This window comes from Lissotriton vulgaris, chromosome 8, assembly GCF_964263255.1.
Source record: "Lissotriton vulgaris chromosome 8, aLisVul1.2, whole genome shotgun sequence".
In the NCBI taxonomy this organism is placed as follows: domain Eukaryota; kingdom Metazoa; phylum Chordata; class Amphibia; order Caudata; family Salamandridae; genus Lissotriton; species Lissotriton vulgaris.
This window is the reverse complement of record NC_141696.1, coordinates 438,752,742-438,768,439: the sequence shown is the minus strand read 5'-3', so window position 1 is coordinate 438,768,439 and position 15,698 is coordinate 438,752,742. Positions and strand designations below refer to the sequence as shown.

General features: G+C 47.1%; 1 protein-coding gene across 3 annotated transcripts in view; it reads right to left on the bottom strand.

The window, feature by feature from the left end:
* The window catches only part of TSGA10 (testis specific 10), a 454,368-nt gene that overhangs the window by 186,768 nt on the left and 251,902 nt on the right, over nucleotides 1-15,698 (bottom strand). For all 3 annotated transcript variants that reach the window (XM_086933298.1, XM_086933297.1, XM_086933299.1), the window contains exon 12: nucleotides 1,088-1,143. In XM_086933298.1, coding sequence (XP_086789424.1) covers nucleotides 1,088-1,143 — 56 coding nt within the window. The remainder of the gene's footprint in view (nucleotides 1-1,087; nucleotides 1,144-15,698) is intronic.

Below are 15,698 nucleotides of genomic sequence, written 5' to 3'. Positions count from 1 at the left end.
CTGCAGAACTCTTAGTATGTGTAATTCTGGCTAACTGAACTTCTTCAGGTAGTTGTGCCTACCTATTGGAATACTTTATATTTACAGTATGGTGCTGAGAGCAATTTCTTTGAATCTCATTTTGAACTTGTGAGTTGGCAACTAATTAATGGTCCTCATTGCGTGGCTAACTGTGGTTTGGAATCCTGAATTCTCGCCCTTCACTCTGATTTAAAAGGATCCATCAGAGGACCAATGCCTCTATGAGTATAGTGTAAATCTGTGTTCAGTAGAAATTCACAAAAAGATAGTTTAATGGGCCTGTTGTGGAAGTTGAAGTAGGGAAAAAGTTTCCTTTACATCAACAGCTTCTTTGAGAGAACAGGATTAATCTTAATAATCACTAACCTGAGTATTGTGATTAGCGTACTACCTGCCATAAAGAGCTTCAATGCTTTATCATAGGTAATAAGCACTATAGAAATGCAATTACAATACAAATAAGCTTTCCATTAACTACCTGGTGAGTGATAGCTGCACAACCCAATTCACTTAAACTTGCAGCCTTTTTTAACATCAGTATTTTTTGTGGCGTAAGTTTTATTAAGTGTCTATCCTTTTTTTGGCCCCCTGGGAAGGAGCTCAAGGTGACCATGGCTCCTCCATTCCCTAGGTTGTGACTGCCAATGACCTTTTCTCCTTTCCTGGGTGTTTTGTGGTGTTGCAGCCAAGCTCTCATATTCCATTGATTATTCAGAACAAGAGATTGTTTTAATGTGTTAATAACCAATTAAACGAAATACAAACATATTCAGAAATTATATGAATGAAAACAACCTGTTATACGAATAAGTCAATTACTGCAGCAAATGAGAGCGTTGGGGAAGAAGTATCTTTAACCCTGAATAAGCACAGCATACATTTGTCCTCAGGTCAAACAAGCAAGGGTGAATTTCTCTGCATACACCAAAAAAGCAGATCATACAGACACACCCATATATAGCAATTAACAGTATGCAAATTATTTTAATTTGCCAAAATGTATATTTATGGTTCGATGTATTCTTCCATTTCCACTTTTAGTTAATGTATATCATGTAGGACTTACCTTGAAGCATCTTCCAGGTCTGCTGTCGTAATCCTTAAATTTGAAACTGTCTTCTCCTTTAAAACAAGTTGGGAGACAAACAGTGATTAAAACAGATGATGTAATTGGTAAAAAAGATTCATGGTAATAAACAGAAGTAAACAGTCAGACTTATACAATTATTGTGCTTGTGTATCAGTTGGTAAATTAACTCTTTGACCATAAATATGGCCCCGCACATCTCATTTGTGGTTGTGGTAATATTTGACATCAGACATATATGTCTATTACTTCAATGTGACTTTTATCTTATGTTGCTTTTATGGTTGTTGACCGAAATAAAGTATTTACTGACATTAGACATAGGCAGCTCTCGCTCGTTCTTACAATAACCTAACAAACAACCTACTTTAGTCAAATGCTATGTGAATATCTAGCTGTTCCAGTTCTGTGTTGTTGGTATTTGAATTTTACACAATTAGATGCTGCTGCTTAGCTTCTGAAGCCAATCTAAAGTGTTTCCATTTACTGTTACAAGTGCTCTTCATCTGTATTTATGTATTGTCTCTGCATAGTGTAGGAATTAGCATTTGTTTTAAGTTGTAGATTGGAAGCGAGAGCTTCTACATTCAATGATAGTAATTTTCAGAAACTAATCTTTTTTTTTTTTTTTAAACCTTTATTGACAATTATAATAATACTTCTTCTTACCAGGACATCAAACAGTACCCCCAGCGATTTCCGAGGGGAAGTAGGGTACAGGAGGATATCATCCGCATATAGCGATATGCGGTCTTCAAAGTCGGGGGTCCACCTGATACCTTTGAGCGATGGTTCCCACCGCAGCCATGCAGCCAGGGGTTCCAAAGCGAGCGCGAACAGCAACGGAGACAGGGGACATCCTTGCCGCGTACCTCTCCCAAGAGTGAAAGGCTCTGACACCCTACCCTTAACAACCACCTGAGCTAGCGGCCTCTCATAGAGAAGTTTGACCCAACTGATGAACACCGGTCCAAAGCCGAACTTCGTAAGAGCCGCCCATTGATATGGCCATTCCACAGTATCGAAGGCCATAGTGGCATCTAGAGACCAAAATGGCCGGCTCACGCAATGTCCCCGCCCTCGCAAGAACGCCATGAAGGCGGCGTAAATTCAACGCAGTGTTGCGGGTTGGAATAAATCCGGACTGATCCGGGTGTATCAGGTCTCCAGTCACTTTAATTAATCGATTCGCCAATAGTTTCGCCAGGATCTTAGGTTCGGCATTCAAAAGTGATATAGGTCTGTAAGAGGTACATGAGTCTCGGGGTTTCCCTTCTTTATGAATTACGACAATGGAAGCCAATCTCTGATCTCGGGGAAGCGAGCACTTCTCACTCGACTCAAGAAACATCGCGCGAAGATACGGCGCCATTTTGTCGGGACACAACTTGTACAACTCGATGGGTATACCATTTGGGCCTGTGGCTTTTCCCGAGCGAATGGAGCGAATAGCGAGCGCTATTTCATTGGTGGAAAATTCCGCCTCCATAAGCTCTCTATCAGAATCAGACAAGCTAGGCAGTGCGCTCTCTCTAAGCAGAAGATGCGAGTCCTCCTCCGGCCTGTCAGAGACTGGCGCATACACCGTTTGGAAGTGACAAGCAAACCCTTCCACTATCTCCAGCGGATCAACCACACGCACTCCATCCGCTCTTTCAACAACTGGCACCACTCGACTCAATCTTTCCTTCCTATCCAACCATGAAATCAATTTCCCAGCTTTATCACCCACATCATACAAACGGCCCAGTTGCTCGCGACTCATGGCCTTAGCAGCGTCTGTCACCAAGGCTCTATAGTCAGACTGTTTTAGCTTCAAGACATGCACCTTGTCCTGCGTAACCCCGGACTCCAGGTCTGCCTCTAGGGCAGTGATTTCAGATTCCAACTTCACAACCTCCTCATTATTACGTCTCTTAGCACAGGCAATCAGCGACAGTGTCTGGCCCCGAATAACAGTTTTGAAAGCCTCCCACAGCAATATAGACGAGGACACCGATCCTACATTTTCAGCAAAGTAATTATCGATAGCCTTGACCACACCCGCCCGGGTTTCAGGGTTCCGGAGATGCCAAGGATTGATCGGGGCGACCCGACCCCCGGCTCCCAGTTGGATATCTATAAGTAGCCATAGTGGGGAGTGATCCGAGATGCCTCTGGGCAAATGTCGGACCTCTCTCACCGATACGGCCTGTGCCGCAGGCTTGAGAACGTAATCGAGCCTCGCAAGGCTCCCGTGTGCACCCGAATGGAAGGTGTATTGGGTTTGCCCGGGTGTAACATTCGCCAACAATCAACCAGCCCCAGTGTATCCAGATAGCCGCCAAGGCAGGATTGCGATCGCGTAAGATCTCTGGGAGGGTTACGATCTTCCCTACCGCAGACAACAGAGTTGAAGTCTCCTCCCACAACCAAAATCCCCACGGGGAGCTCCAACACCAGTTTCCCCAAGTCAGCAAACGTCGTGGTTTGTAAACCCGGAGGAACGTACACTGAGAGTATGGAGATCGTCTTCCCCTCCCACCTACCAATAATGGCAGCGTATCGTCCCCCATCATCCAGAACCATATCATCAACCTCCAAGGGAAGGGAATTTCTAATAAGAACACCAGTCCCTCTCGATCCAGAGGTGAACCCTGAGTGTGCAATTAACCGATAACCCCTCCGATTCATAGCGTGACATGTGTTCCCCACCAAGTGCGTTTCCTGTAATAGTACCACATCAGGGGAATGGCGTTTCAAATATTGCAATACTATCCCCCGCTTTATCCTGTCCCCCAAGCCATTGACATCCCAACTTAAGACTCTCAACCCCCTACCCCCCATCCCATGAGTACTGGCGGAATCCCCCAAACACTAAGAAGGACACAGAAGTCGAAATGTACAACAATACGTAGCCTCTAAAACAACACAAAAGGAAAAAAGAAACCCCCCTCCTCCCCCAGAAAACCTCAAACACACATCCCCCCTCCCTGCACCCCTGCGGTAATACAAAAAACCACCCCAACTTGCAGTGTGCCTGTCGCCCTGCCCCAAAAACTAATCTACAAGAAAGAGGAACACCCCAAGAGGAGGAAGAGTCCCAATCCCCCCGCCGCCTCAGGGTTTATAATCGTGAAAGTCTCATTGACCCAAAATTAAAACGAACCACCGCTGAACAGTATGTGAGTTGCACACGCCGGTCTCCTTACTCCTCCTGTTCAGTCTGGCCGCCTTTCGCACCTCCAGGTTGCTCCGTCCGGTCCCGATGCGTTGACAAAGTGTCTAGCCAGTCACTAACCACCTCAGGCCGATCAAAAAATAGTACGCGTTCATTATGTTCAATCCGTAGCTGGGCAGGGAAGAGCATTGCGTACTTCAGGCCCAAGTCTCTTAGTCTGCGTTTCACCCCGGTAAATCCCAGTCTCTGTTTCTGTACCGATTGGGTGAAATCTGGGTAGAAGCTGATGAACGTGTTCTCAAATTTCGTGGGGCCGCTGGTCCTCGAAGCCTGCAATATAGCATCCCTGTCCCTGAAATTAAAGATTCTCGCAATTATGGGCCGTGGTGTGGCGCCCAGTTTGCGTCTTCCGCCCGGAACTCTATGGGCACGCTCCACCGCGAACAAATTGCTGAGGCCCTAAGGAGCAAGATGATTTAAGATCAGATCTTCCACCAGGAGATCAGTCGATTGCTCAGCAGACGTCTCCGGAAATCCGATAATTTGCACATTGTTGCGCCTCGCGCGGCTTCCAAAATCCTGGAGCCGCCGGGCAAACTGTTCACTCGAGGTTCTTAAGTTCCGGACTTCAGTCTGGAGATCGGATACGTCGGTTGTAAGACTGGCAGTTTTAATGTCCAACGACTTGACCTTCTCATTAGTTTTAGCCAAGTCTGTCCTCATCAAACTGACATCAACAGCCACTGTGTCGATCTTGGAGGCCAATGTTTCATACTGCTGGTCCATGGATGATTTCATGCTCGCAATGGTGCCCATTATGTCTCACAGAGTCAACTCCTCCGTTTCTGGGGGGCCACCTCCAAGGTCCTCCGGAGTTTTACCAGTCCCACTGGGGGAACCCTTGGGGCGCGTATATCGATCCATGTTGTTGGATTGAGTGGCACCACCTCGAGACGTGTTCTTGATAGTCCGTTTATCGCTTTCAGGCTTGACCGCCATGTTGAGCTGTGTGCCCCAAAGGGGCTTTTGGGACCTGGTGCGAATGGCTCCTCACGGAGAACACTGCGAAAAATCTAAATGCAGGGCGCCCTATAGGAGCAGTCGAGCAAGTTGTATCATGGACAGGCAAGATCAAAGGGCAGCCGTCTTTTAGTGGACGAGAGCAGGAAAAGCGAAGCCGAAAGTAGACCAGGGGCAGCAGTCTTCTTCTAACAGCCGTTGTTGTTCAACTGCCCCCCAGGTATTCCGGATGCTCGAGTCCCAGGCTGTCTCACGGTGTAGGCCTTCAGGTGCCAGGACGGAGTATTTCTGGTTCCCGGCGTCCAAATCAATTTTTTAAAAGTTTCAATTCGTTCAGCAGGGTTATATCCACCATAACCCGTCATTCATATCAGGATCCGTGACAGGATAGATGTAGGAGGCGGCGAGGGTCTCGGGAGCTCTCAGCTCAGGCGACCATCTTGGATGCGCGCTAAGCTCCTCCCCAGAAACTAATCTTTTGATGGTGCTGGCAGTCTTGTATCTAAAAATATAAATATTCCTTACAGTGGTTTACCACACATGACATGATACATATCAAAATTCCAATAAATCTAAATTGATACTAGCTGAGCCTATATCTACAATGAAGCACTTCGATAGATGATGGCATTGGTAAATTACAAGGTTTTCCAGATGCAGCTTTCAAGCTCTACAAAAATCTTGGTGAACTTAAAAAGCAACATTCTACTTAAACAATTTAACAGCTTCAGTTTGCATGATGCTTTAGTGGTTTGGATTCACTTCAAAATAATTTTCCATATTAAATTGACAATAGAAAAAATGGACACCACCCACAGATGTGCGGAGTATGTAAATGTGCATTTACAACATTAAAGATTTGTTACGAGTGGCCTGTTAAATTGCGATCCTTTCAGAAGCACTTGTTTACTCATGGATCTTAGGGCCAGATTGATGATCGTTTTTTGCTGTCGCAAACAGGAAATCGGCCCGCTTGCGACAAAATTGGTCAGGCCCATGTACAAACCCTATTTTGCGAGGCGGTAACCAATTATCGACTCGCAAAATAGGCTTTGCGACTCGCTATTAGGAAGGGGCATGCCAGGGGCATTCCTTCTGAATAGCAAGCGTAAATGGTATGTACCATTGTTTTGCGACCGCATGTTCAGTCCAAAACACTCGCAGTTGGGCGAGACCAAGTCACAAATGGACTTGGACGCGCGTTTGCGGAGCTCCGTCCCTCTGCGGTCTATTACAGCTTCTACGCCCAATATTTATTTATTATTTATTTTAGAGACTTGTAGAGCGCACGGCTACCTCCGGCGGAGGTGTCCCGGCGCTAAGATTACATGAGAGTCCCCAAAGAAAGTAACCAAGAACAAATCCCACTGATGGAAAAGGAAGACCTGAGAATACTGGAGACCTAATGATTAGTAAACAGCCAGGTCTTAAGTTTGCGTCGAAAAACTGGCTCGGAATCAGTAAACCTGAGGTCAAGAGGAAGGCTATTCCAGAGCTTGGCAGCCGTGACGGTGAAAGATCTGCCGCCAGTACGAGAAAGCCTAAATCTTGGCACCATCAGGAGACGCAGACTGTTAGATCTCAGGTGTCTGACTGAAGAAAAGATCTTGAGACGTTTTCTCAGGTAGAGCGGGCCAATTCCATGGATAGCTCGGTGGGTCAGAGTCAGTATTTTAAAATCAATGCGACGGGCTATAGGGAGCCAGTGAAGCTCAGCCCGGTAGGCCCTGACCGAGGTGCGAGCAGGAATATTACCAATAAGCCGAGCAGCCGCGTTCTGGACAATCTGTAGACGGTCAATTAGGTATAGGGGGGCACCTGCATATAGACTGTTGGCATAGTCTAAGTGGGTGGTAATAAGTGCCTGAACAACAGTTTTGCGAGATGATTGAGGGAGGTATGGAAAAATTTTCCTAATCATGCGCAATTTGGAAAAACAGGCCCCTACAACTTTGTTGACTTGGACACTTCCAGACAAAGAGTTGTCAAAGGTAAAGCCCAGGTTGCGGGCCGCTTGTACAGGAGAAGGAGGAGGATTCAGAACGGTAGGCCACCAGAGAACAGCAGGAGGAGGGGATTTCTTACTGAAAAAGAGAACCTCCGTTTTGTCGGTGTTAAGGGCAAGATGATTGACTGACATCCAGGTGCATATATTGCCAAGGCAGTTTCTAAAATTGGCAAAAAGGGAGTCAGAGTGGTCTCTAAAGGAAAATATAAGCTGAGTATCGTCAGCATAAGAGACCACCCTGACACCCCAAGACTCCACTACCTTGGCAAGAGGGGCCACATAGGTATTAAACAATAAAGGGCTCAGGGCCGAGCCCTGGGGCACTCCGCACAGGAGAGGTTTGTCCTCAGATTCAAAAGGGTGCATCGAGACCCTCTGAGATCGGCTGGACAGGAAAGATTTGGTCCAGGCCAGTACCGTGCCACCTACCCCCAGCTGTTGTAAACGGGTGGCAAGTATATTATGGGATACAGTATCAAATGCAGCGGATAGGTCGAGGAGGACTAACATGGCCTCCTCGCCCCTAGCCACTGATTCCCTAATGATCTCAGAGACTTCTAATAAAGCCGTCTCCGTACTGTAGCCGGTTCTAAAGCCGGACTGGGAGTCGTGAAAAAGCTGGTTTGATTCTAGATATTGTGCCAACTGTTGTTGTACCACTTTCTCCAGAATCTTGGCAGGTTTTGGCAAAAGCGATATGGGTCGGTAGTTGTTGAATTGCAAGGGGTCAGCACCAGGTTTCTTCAGTATGGGGATTAGCCTGGCCTGTTTCCACACTGAGGGGAACTGGCCGCATGACAGGGAGGCATTCCAGATGGAGAGAAACGGATTTACAAGAATAGGGGCAAGAATGCCCATTACTTTGGCCGGAACTGGATCCAAAGGGGAACCAGACTTTACGTTGTGTAGCAGAGACAGCGCTAAGTCTGGGGTCAGCTCACTGAAGGAATTGAAGGAACAGGGAATGGAGTCTGAGATGTCTTCCGGAAGATTAGGAGGAGCCGTAGCAAAGGAGGAGGAGAGTTTGACTATTTTCTCCTGAAAGTAATCCGAGAGTCCATTACACAGATCTTGAGTGGGGGTATATTGGGATTTCGAGGCCGGGGGATTTACAAAGTCTTTCACGATGGAAAAAAGAGTTTTGGAAGAGTTCTGTGCCTGTTGAATGAGAGTAGAAAAGTAAGCTCTCATAGTGGAACGTTTTAATTTGTGAAAATGGTTGCGGGCCGATTTATAGGCCAGTTTGGCAAGTGGATCATAATCCTGTCTCCATTTACGTTCCAACTGCTTGCACTTGCTTTTTTCCTCGCGAAGCAGAGGGGAAAACCAGGGGGCAGAAGGACGTGATCTGGAGGAAGTAAGGGGAACAATAGGGGCCACAGAGTCAAGAGCGGCGGAGAGGGTCAAATTGAATCTAATAGTCTCAATATCAAGGTCTTCTAGCTTATTGAATTGAAAATGAAGATGGGATTCCAGAGAATCACAGGTAACGTTGGTCAATATTCTAGCGGCTGACAGGCTTGCCCGCAGAGGTGAGGCCGCGAGAATACATCAGGGGGGCTCCTGAGGCCTCGGAAACTTGCTGAAAGCCTCACTGATGACTCCCAGCTCTTTGGGAGGTAGCGGCCACGCCTGGAGCGGCTGCCATCTTGGGCGCTGCCAGGAGGCCTGACATTTACAGTCTGCTTCCCCTCCCCCTGTCAGCTCTGGTGGCACCCATCCGAGGGCAGCGCTGCGGCCAGGGCCTGCTCCCCCCGAGAGAGAACCTGGAGGCAGGTTTGCCAAGCCAGAGAGGGGGATCTGACCTCAGGGGGTCTACCGGCCTATTCACACATGGTGGGTGGGCTGTGCTCGGCCCCCGCTGTGTGGGGAAGCTCTAGTGGCCAGTCCCCAGGGAGAGCGGGGAAGCTCGACCTGGGTGGGTGCCCCTGGTCCTTCGCCACCGGCTACATCTGTTGCTGGCCGCCATCACGGGAGAGAGGGATCAGCTGAGGTGATTGCGCAGCCGGGCCTCCTGCCACATCCCTCCCCCAGTTGTTGGGCCTTCTCTTGACCCCCTCACAATCAGCCTTTCACCCAAGCCGGACTCTGGCCCCAGCCTGGGGTCCTCTCTCCTGCCTGTGACTCCTGTGCTGTGCGCCTTGGGCCTTCCTCACTTGGACAACCTTGTGAGAGAGATCTGGGCCTGATTATCACTGGTAGAGGAAGCTGGAGCCTTCCATTACACTCTGCAATGACGAAGGGGCAACAAATGTCTGCCTACAGGTAGGGAGATCAGCTGCGGAGACCACGCAGCGGTGAGCCCTCTTCCCCCCTCCCTCTCCTGCTGGGCCGCCGGTGCTACCTATGGGGCCAGATGACCTGCTTCTTTGCCCTGACCTACAGGGCTTATATTGACCCCTGTTTAATTAACTTACCAATTGCCTAATTACTGAGATGCTCTGGGGGACCTACTGAATTCGTCTCAGGCCCAGCGGATAGTGTGGCCCACACGGAACTCTAACCAGGCACATACCATTGCGACATTTTCAAGTTCTTGACCACTGCGCGCGGCAAAGGCTCACGTGCGGTTACTACTTTCGCCCTCCCCACACCAGGTCCGGAGCCTGATGCCGGCCGTGGTTGGCGCTCCTCAGGACGTTGAACCACATGCAGTGTTGTCTCTGTCGGGGGCTGGAGGGATCAGCTGTGGTGATCGCACGGCAGGACCCCATGTGTGGTGGGACCCCCCTCAGACCTAGAGTTTTGGACATTTTTGCAGCATTGGGGGGGGTGAACATCACGAGGAGTGGCAGATATGCGGTGCTGAGCTTAAGGGTCTCCACTATACCTATGTGCACCCGCCACTGACCTGGGCTCTTAATCTCCACCTTTAGGCTGAAATCTAACGAGGCCTTAGAACTGAGCTTACACCCCTATACCCTGTGCGCCTCCATACCAACGCTCTACCCTCTGGCTCCCGAGCTGGAGATCTCGCCTGTCGGACCCACCAAATTGATTTTACTCATTCCTCCTTTTCCTTTTTCAGTAGCCTGGCGCCTTTTTTCTCACGTCTTCCCCTGGATCTCTGGGGGTTACCATTGCTGTAGATGTGGCTGGGACCCAGACAGTTTACGGTGCCCAAGATCACTTGCTGGCACGGATAGGGTCTCAATCCACAACTACCCTACCACAGCCAGTCCATAACATTTCTCTTCCCCTGCCTTCTTGAGACTTCGCCTAAGGACCGTGGCACTCAGGAAAAGCCGTCCTCCACCATGCTGCGTCCCAAGGGAGGCCAAGACTTCGCGCCTACTCCAGCTAAAGATAATCTGGTGGCATTCCTATGGCTGAAATCCACTTCTCAGTCGAAGCCTACCTCGGACCCACCGAATACCACCTCTTCAGTCGAAGACTCGACGGCAGCCCCGATTATGCAGGCTTTCGTGACCTCTTTTCTAGAAGAAATCAAGGCTGAAATCGGATCGCTCAAGAGTGACTTTAAATCCTGCTCACGAGAAATCCAGCAGGATGTCACCGAAATTGGAGGCTGGGTGGACGACCTTGAGCGCACAATGGGCACCCACACAGATGACCATGAGAGCCTTTGGTGAAGAATGGCCAAACTGGAGGGCCAGCATATTAGCCTATAGCTAAAGCAAGAAGATTTAGGAAATAGAAGCCGGCAAAATAATATCGGCAACAGGAGGGTCCCACCAGGGGGGCAAGATATTATGGCCATCACCACTAACCTTCTACATACAATCAGGGCAGACAATGATGCTTCTCCTCTGCCCTCGATAGGACGCATCGAGTAGCTAGTAGCAAGAAATCATCAACCACCTCCGCACCATGAGTGCTCTTCACTCACTGACTCACAACTCGGAGGCCTCGGACAGCAACACCAATATACCAGCTACGCCCTGAACTATTCATGAAAGTCCACTGCTGAGCGAACTTCTACAATCCTTACTCTAACTACTGTACTCTAACTAATAATTCCCTCACCTGCGTAAATGACTCAGAATGCCTACCCTGACTCACTACACCCAGAAGTAACTCTTGTTCTCCTCTACAGCCTGAGCCTCAATACACAGTCACTCTGACATCTGGCATACTCTTTTACATCCCCACAGGACCACAGAGGGCCATAGAGGCCACCCACCTGCCTCTTTTGACCACCCCATTAGTTCCCCTATCTGGCAGCTAATAGCTCGGCATTTCCAGCCGCCATTCTAACCCTGGCCGTGGAGCAAGGAGCCCGCACTATCCACACTTGCTCTTACTACACACACGTAGTGCCTATCAGAGGAGTGAAATCCTCGGAAGGGCTCCTGTCTCGACTTCCGAGCCGTTCCAGAAATGGCAGTACACCCTACAGGCCCAGTTGGCCATCACCTGTTACTTTCCCACCTGTTTTTCCCTTCCTACACTGGGGACAGGTCTCCATACATACCAAATACAATGGCTCATGGACACAGAAGAGGAGCACTCCCAGCAGAACTGGGAGCATCTATGGCGCGATATCCCTCGAATTTATAGGAGCACTGCTCAGAGCGAATCTGCATATAAGCTAATGACTCACTGGTATTACACCCCTGCACTTTTACAAAAAATCCTTCCTGCCCTCTTCTTCCTCTGCTGGAGGTGCCAATCAGCAACAGGGGACTTTATCCACATCTGGTGGACTGCCCACTTGTGAAGGTGTTCTGGAAAGAGGTTCTAAGCCACATCAAGCATACTGTGGGGTTCCCTATCCCAAATTCCCTCTGGGTGTCCCTACTGGGCATGAGACCAGCGCAACTCAAAGCCATGACGCATACCGACTGGCGCCTTATCATGCAGATGTTGGGAGCTGCAAAACAAACTGTAGCCCTTCATTGGAAGACAACATCTCCTCCCCCAATATCTGCCTGGTTCTTACACCTATGGCATGTCATGGCATTGGAACTTCTGACAGCCCGCCTCACCTGAACGGATACCAAATTCAAACATACTTGGCAGCCACTTATCATTCATCTCTCCCAAACTGCACAAGCCCGCTATGTCCCCCCTAGGCTGCGAGCTCTCCCATATTCTAGAGAGAACGCCCGACGAGACCCCTTGACGTTGGAGGCGGACAGTGGGCCCCCCTTCTTAGCAAAAAACATATATAGGTGTGAATGATTGCCCCTAATCCCCCTTCCACCAAAACTGACTCGCCCTCCCTCAAATCTTATAGGTTTCTGGTTTCCCCTGGTTCTCCTTTATTATTTGAAATATTTCCATGTTTCATTCTCGTAAACGGCACATCACGGAAGCAACTGATGTTACTTTGGTCTCACCGGGGCCTTTTTAGGCTCTTTACTTGCATTGGCCTTACACTACAGATTTGAATGCCTTGTTTCACCTGCACTTTGACACTGTCTAAGAAATGTCCCTAACCTACGTAGCACTGAACACTTCCTGCAGCGGCCCATTGCTTTACTGTATTCAATGTTTGCAATTTTATATGCTCTCATGCATACTATAGCGAACAGGTCTATGCCTGAAAGAAAAAGTTCCTTTAAACACCCTTTAAATGTACCTATTTATTTGCAACTTGCTGTTATCCGTGATGCACCACTTGAAGTTTGATAGCTAAACGCTACATGTAAGGCATATACTGGTTAATGCCCTGCTTAATTAGGCTGCGCTCCAGCTAGCTTATATTATATGAGATGATGTATGCACAATTACTGTCTATAAAAACTAAATATTTAGATTTTTCTTCTGATAAACAGAGTTGAAACAAAAGACAGGGGTACACAGGCCTATACTCAGGCTCTATAATGCTCCATAATAGGAGTCAGTTTGTACATCTTGAACTCTGTTATTGCCAGAAGACTTGGACAATTGGGTTTGAATGCTTATACAACGTTCTAAGTGTACTACTGCTGCTATGTAAATGCCTAATGAAGCCCTTTTTCTTTTCAATTGCATTTATACTGTAATGTTGTTTGGAAGATTCAATAAACAGAATTTGAACAAGAAAAACACTTGCAGTTTACCAACGACATCAAGCCACGCACAAACGGGAAGGGGTCCCCGGGGAACCCCTCCCCCTTTGTGAATGGGTGCGAAAATATTTTTTAAGAGCAGGCAGTGGTCCCAGGGACCACTGCCTGCACTTAAAAAATGAAACTCAAAAGTTTCATTTTTCTTTTTTGGATGCATACCATTTTTGTTTAAGGAAAATGGGCTGCATTTAAAAAAAACTGCTTTCTTAAAAAGCAGTCACAGACATGGTGGTCTGCTGACTCCAGCAGGCCAATATCCCCGGGAGTGCCAGCCATTCCTATTGGGTTCGCAAATAGCACCTGCCTCATGAATATTAATAAGGCAGGCAATTTGCGACCCCATTAGGAATCGCTAACAGTGTCTGAAACACTGTTGTAAATTGCATTTTGAGACTTTCAAATTGTGAGTCGCAAATCAAAGCAATTTGCGACACGCAAAATTTAAGGGTTATACATCTGGCCCTCAATTACAAGTGGTGTGATGTTTATTGCACCCAGTATTTACCATGGGCCAGATGTCCGACAGTTTATTCTGATCGCAAAGGGGCATATGGCCTATTTACAACCGCAGTAAACTGTGGCACAATGTATAACCCCTATTTTGTGAGTCGCTAATCTATTAGCGACTCACAAAATATCAGGCGTGCCAAGGGTGTCCCTTCCTAATAGCGAGTGCTATTGCCATGTATGAGTGTTTTGCAGGGCGCATTTGCAAAACACAAGCAGTTTACCACCTACTTCAAGTAGGTGGTAAACCATTCGCAAACGGACCCCTTCCCCTTTATGAATGAGTACGCAAATATTTTTTAAGAGCAGGCAGTGGTCCCAGGGACCACTGCCTGCCCTTAAAAAATGAAACTAAAAAGTTTTATTTTTATTTTTTAAATGCAGCCCGTTTTCCTTCAGGGAAAACGGGCTGCAGCGAAAAAAAACTAAAAACTGCTGAAAACTAACAAGGGGGAAAAGCTTTGTTTTCACAAGACATGCATGTTTTGGTGTTGGATTTTGTCCTAGCGTTATTATTGCATCAAAAGAGTGGCCCATTTGAAAAGAAGGCATGGGCAAAGGACATATTTTGTGTGATGTTCATCCATTATTTTGGGACGGCCATTTAAAATCCTGGAGACTTCATTTGGATTGCTCCCATCCCACAAGGTTTCCTCATACAATCAAAATCCATTCGAACAAAAGAAGTGCGAGTAGAAAAGGGCTCTGCCTCGGTCTTACTCCCACCGCGATAAGATCGTTCTCCCAGACTATCTAGTAATGGATGTCTCGGAGATAGCTCAAACATAATGGGCTGAAAACAGAATTCAATATTTTTGAGACAACTGTAATATTTAGGAAAACTGCTCCTTCCTTGTCTCTCGCCATCATGTTTGGTCACATCTGTGTCTCAGCGCCCAAAGTAATAAAAATGATAATAATCTCAGAGCCTATCTTGACGACTTCCTCTATATGGAACTGCATATCTCTGACCAAGAACTCCTTTTCTAGCTTAATCGATTGGAAACTCATTAACTCCGTCATTCAGCTTAGGCGGAGCCATTCGTTCCATACCAGGGCACCGTCCACTCCCAGCTGGATCAGTGCCTTATATCTAGGCACCTCATGATGTCAAATTGCTGAACTGTTGTCTGCCTAAAAAACAGAAGTTTGCCTGATGTGGGTCTTTAGGAAAAAGTATCCCAACACAGTAACTAGCAACAGTGGCTAACAGTGTAGTCCAGAAGTCAGTCGTTGTAGCATACTCAAGTGTCCCTGTGGGACTGTTCTGTGTGTAAGAAACTGTCCAAGCAGGGGCAGAAAAACTTAACTTTTCTAACTTTTCAAGTCTTTCTTCCTCAGATCAGAATCTTGAGAATATCTTGTATGTATTAAGCACTGAAGATCCTTTTACCAATGAATTGCAGTTGAAAATGCTGAAATTCCCAATGTCAACTTAAAGGTTAGGGATAACAAGATCAGTTCAAGACCCACTAGACACATTGTCCAGAATGGTAAAATAACAGCAAAATGTACAAAATGTTTTGGTAAAACAAAATAAACCCCAGGCTAATCCTAGGAGTGTCTCAGTGCCGGTGAAGGTAGGCTTACTGATTTTATGAAACTGTTTGACTAGAAGAGAGCTATTAGCATTTGAAACAATATCAACAGAAAGGAGACCTTAAAAGTAACACTATAAAAGCTTGAGCAATACATATAAATAGGTATTTTAACACATGCCCCTAAGAGGGAATTGGGATGAAATTAGTTATGATGAAAATGCTGGAGGTAATTGCTCTAAACCTAATAATTTGAGATGCCGTATCTGTTTTATTGAATTTACTGTGATGGAATATTGTCGAGGTGATGTTTTATATTGAAAGATGAAAATCAATAACA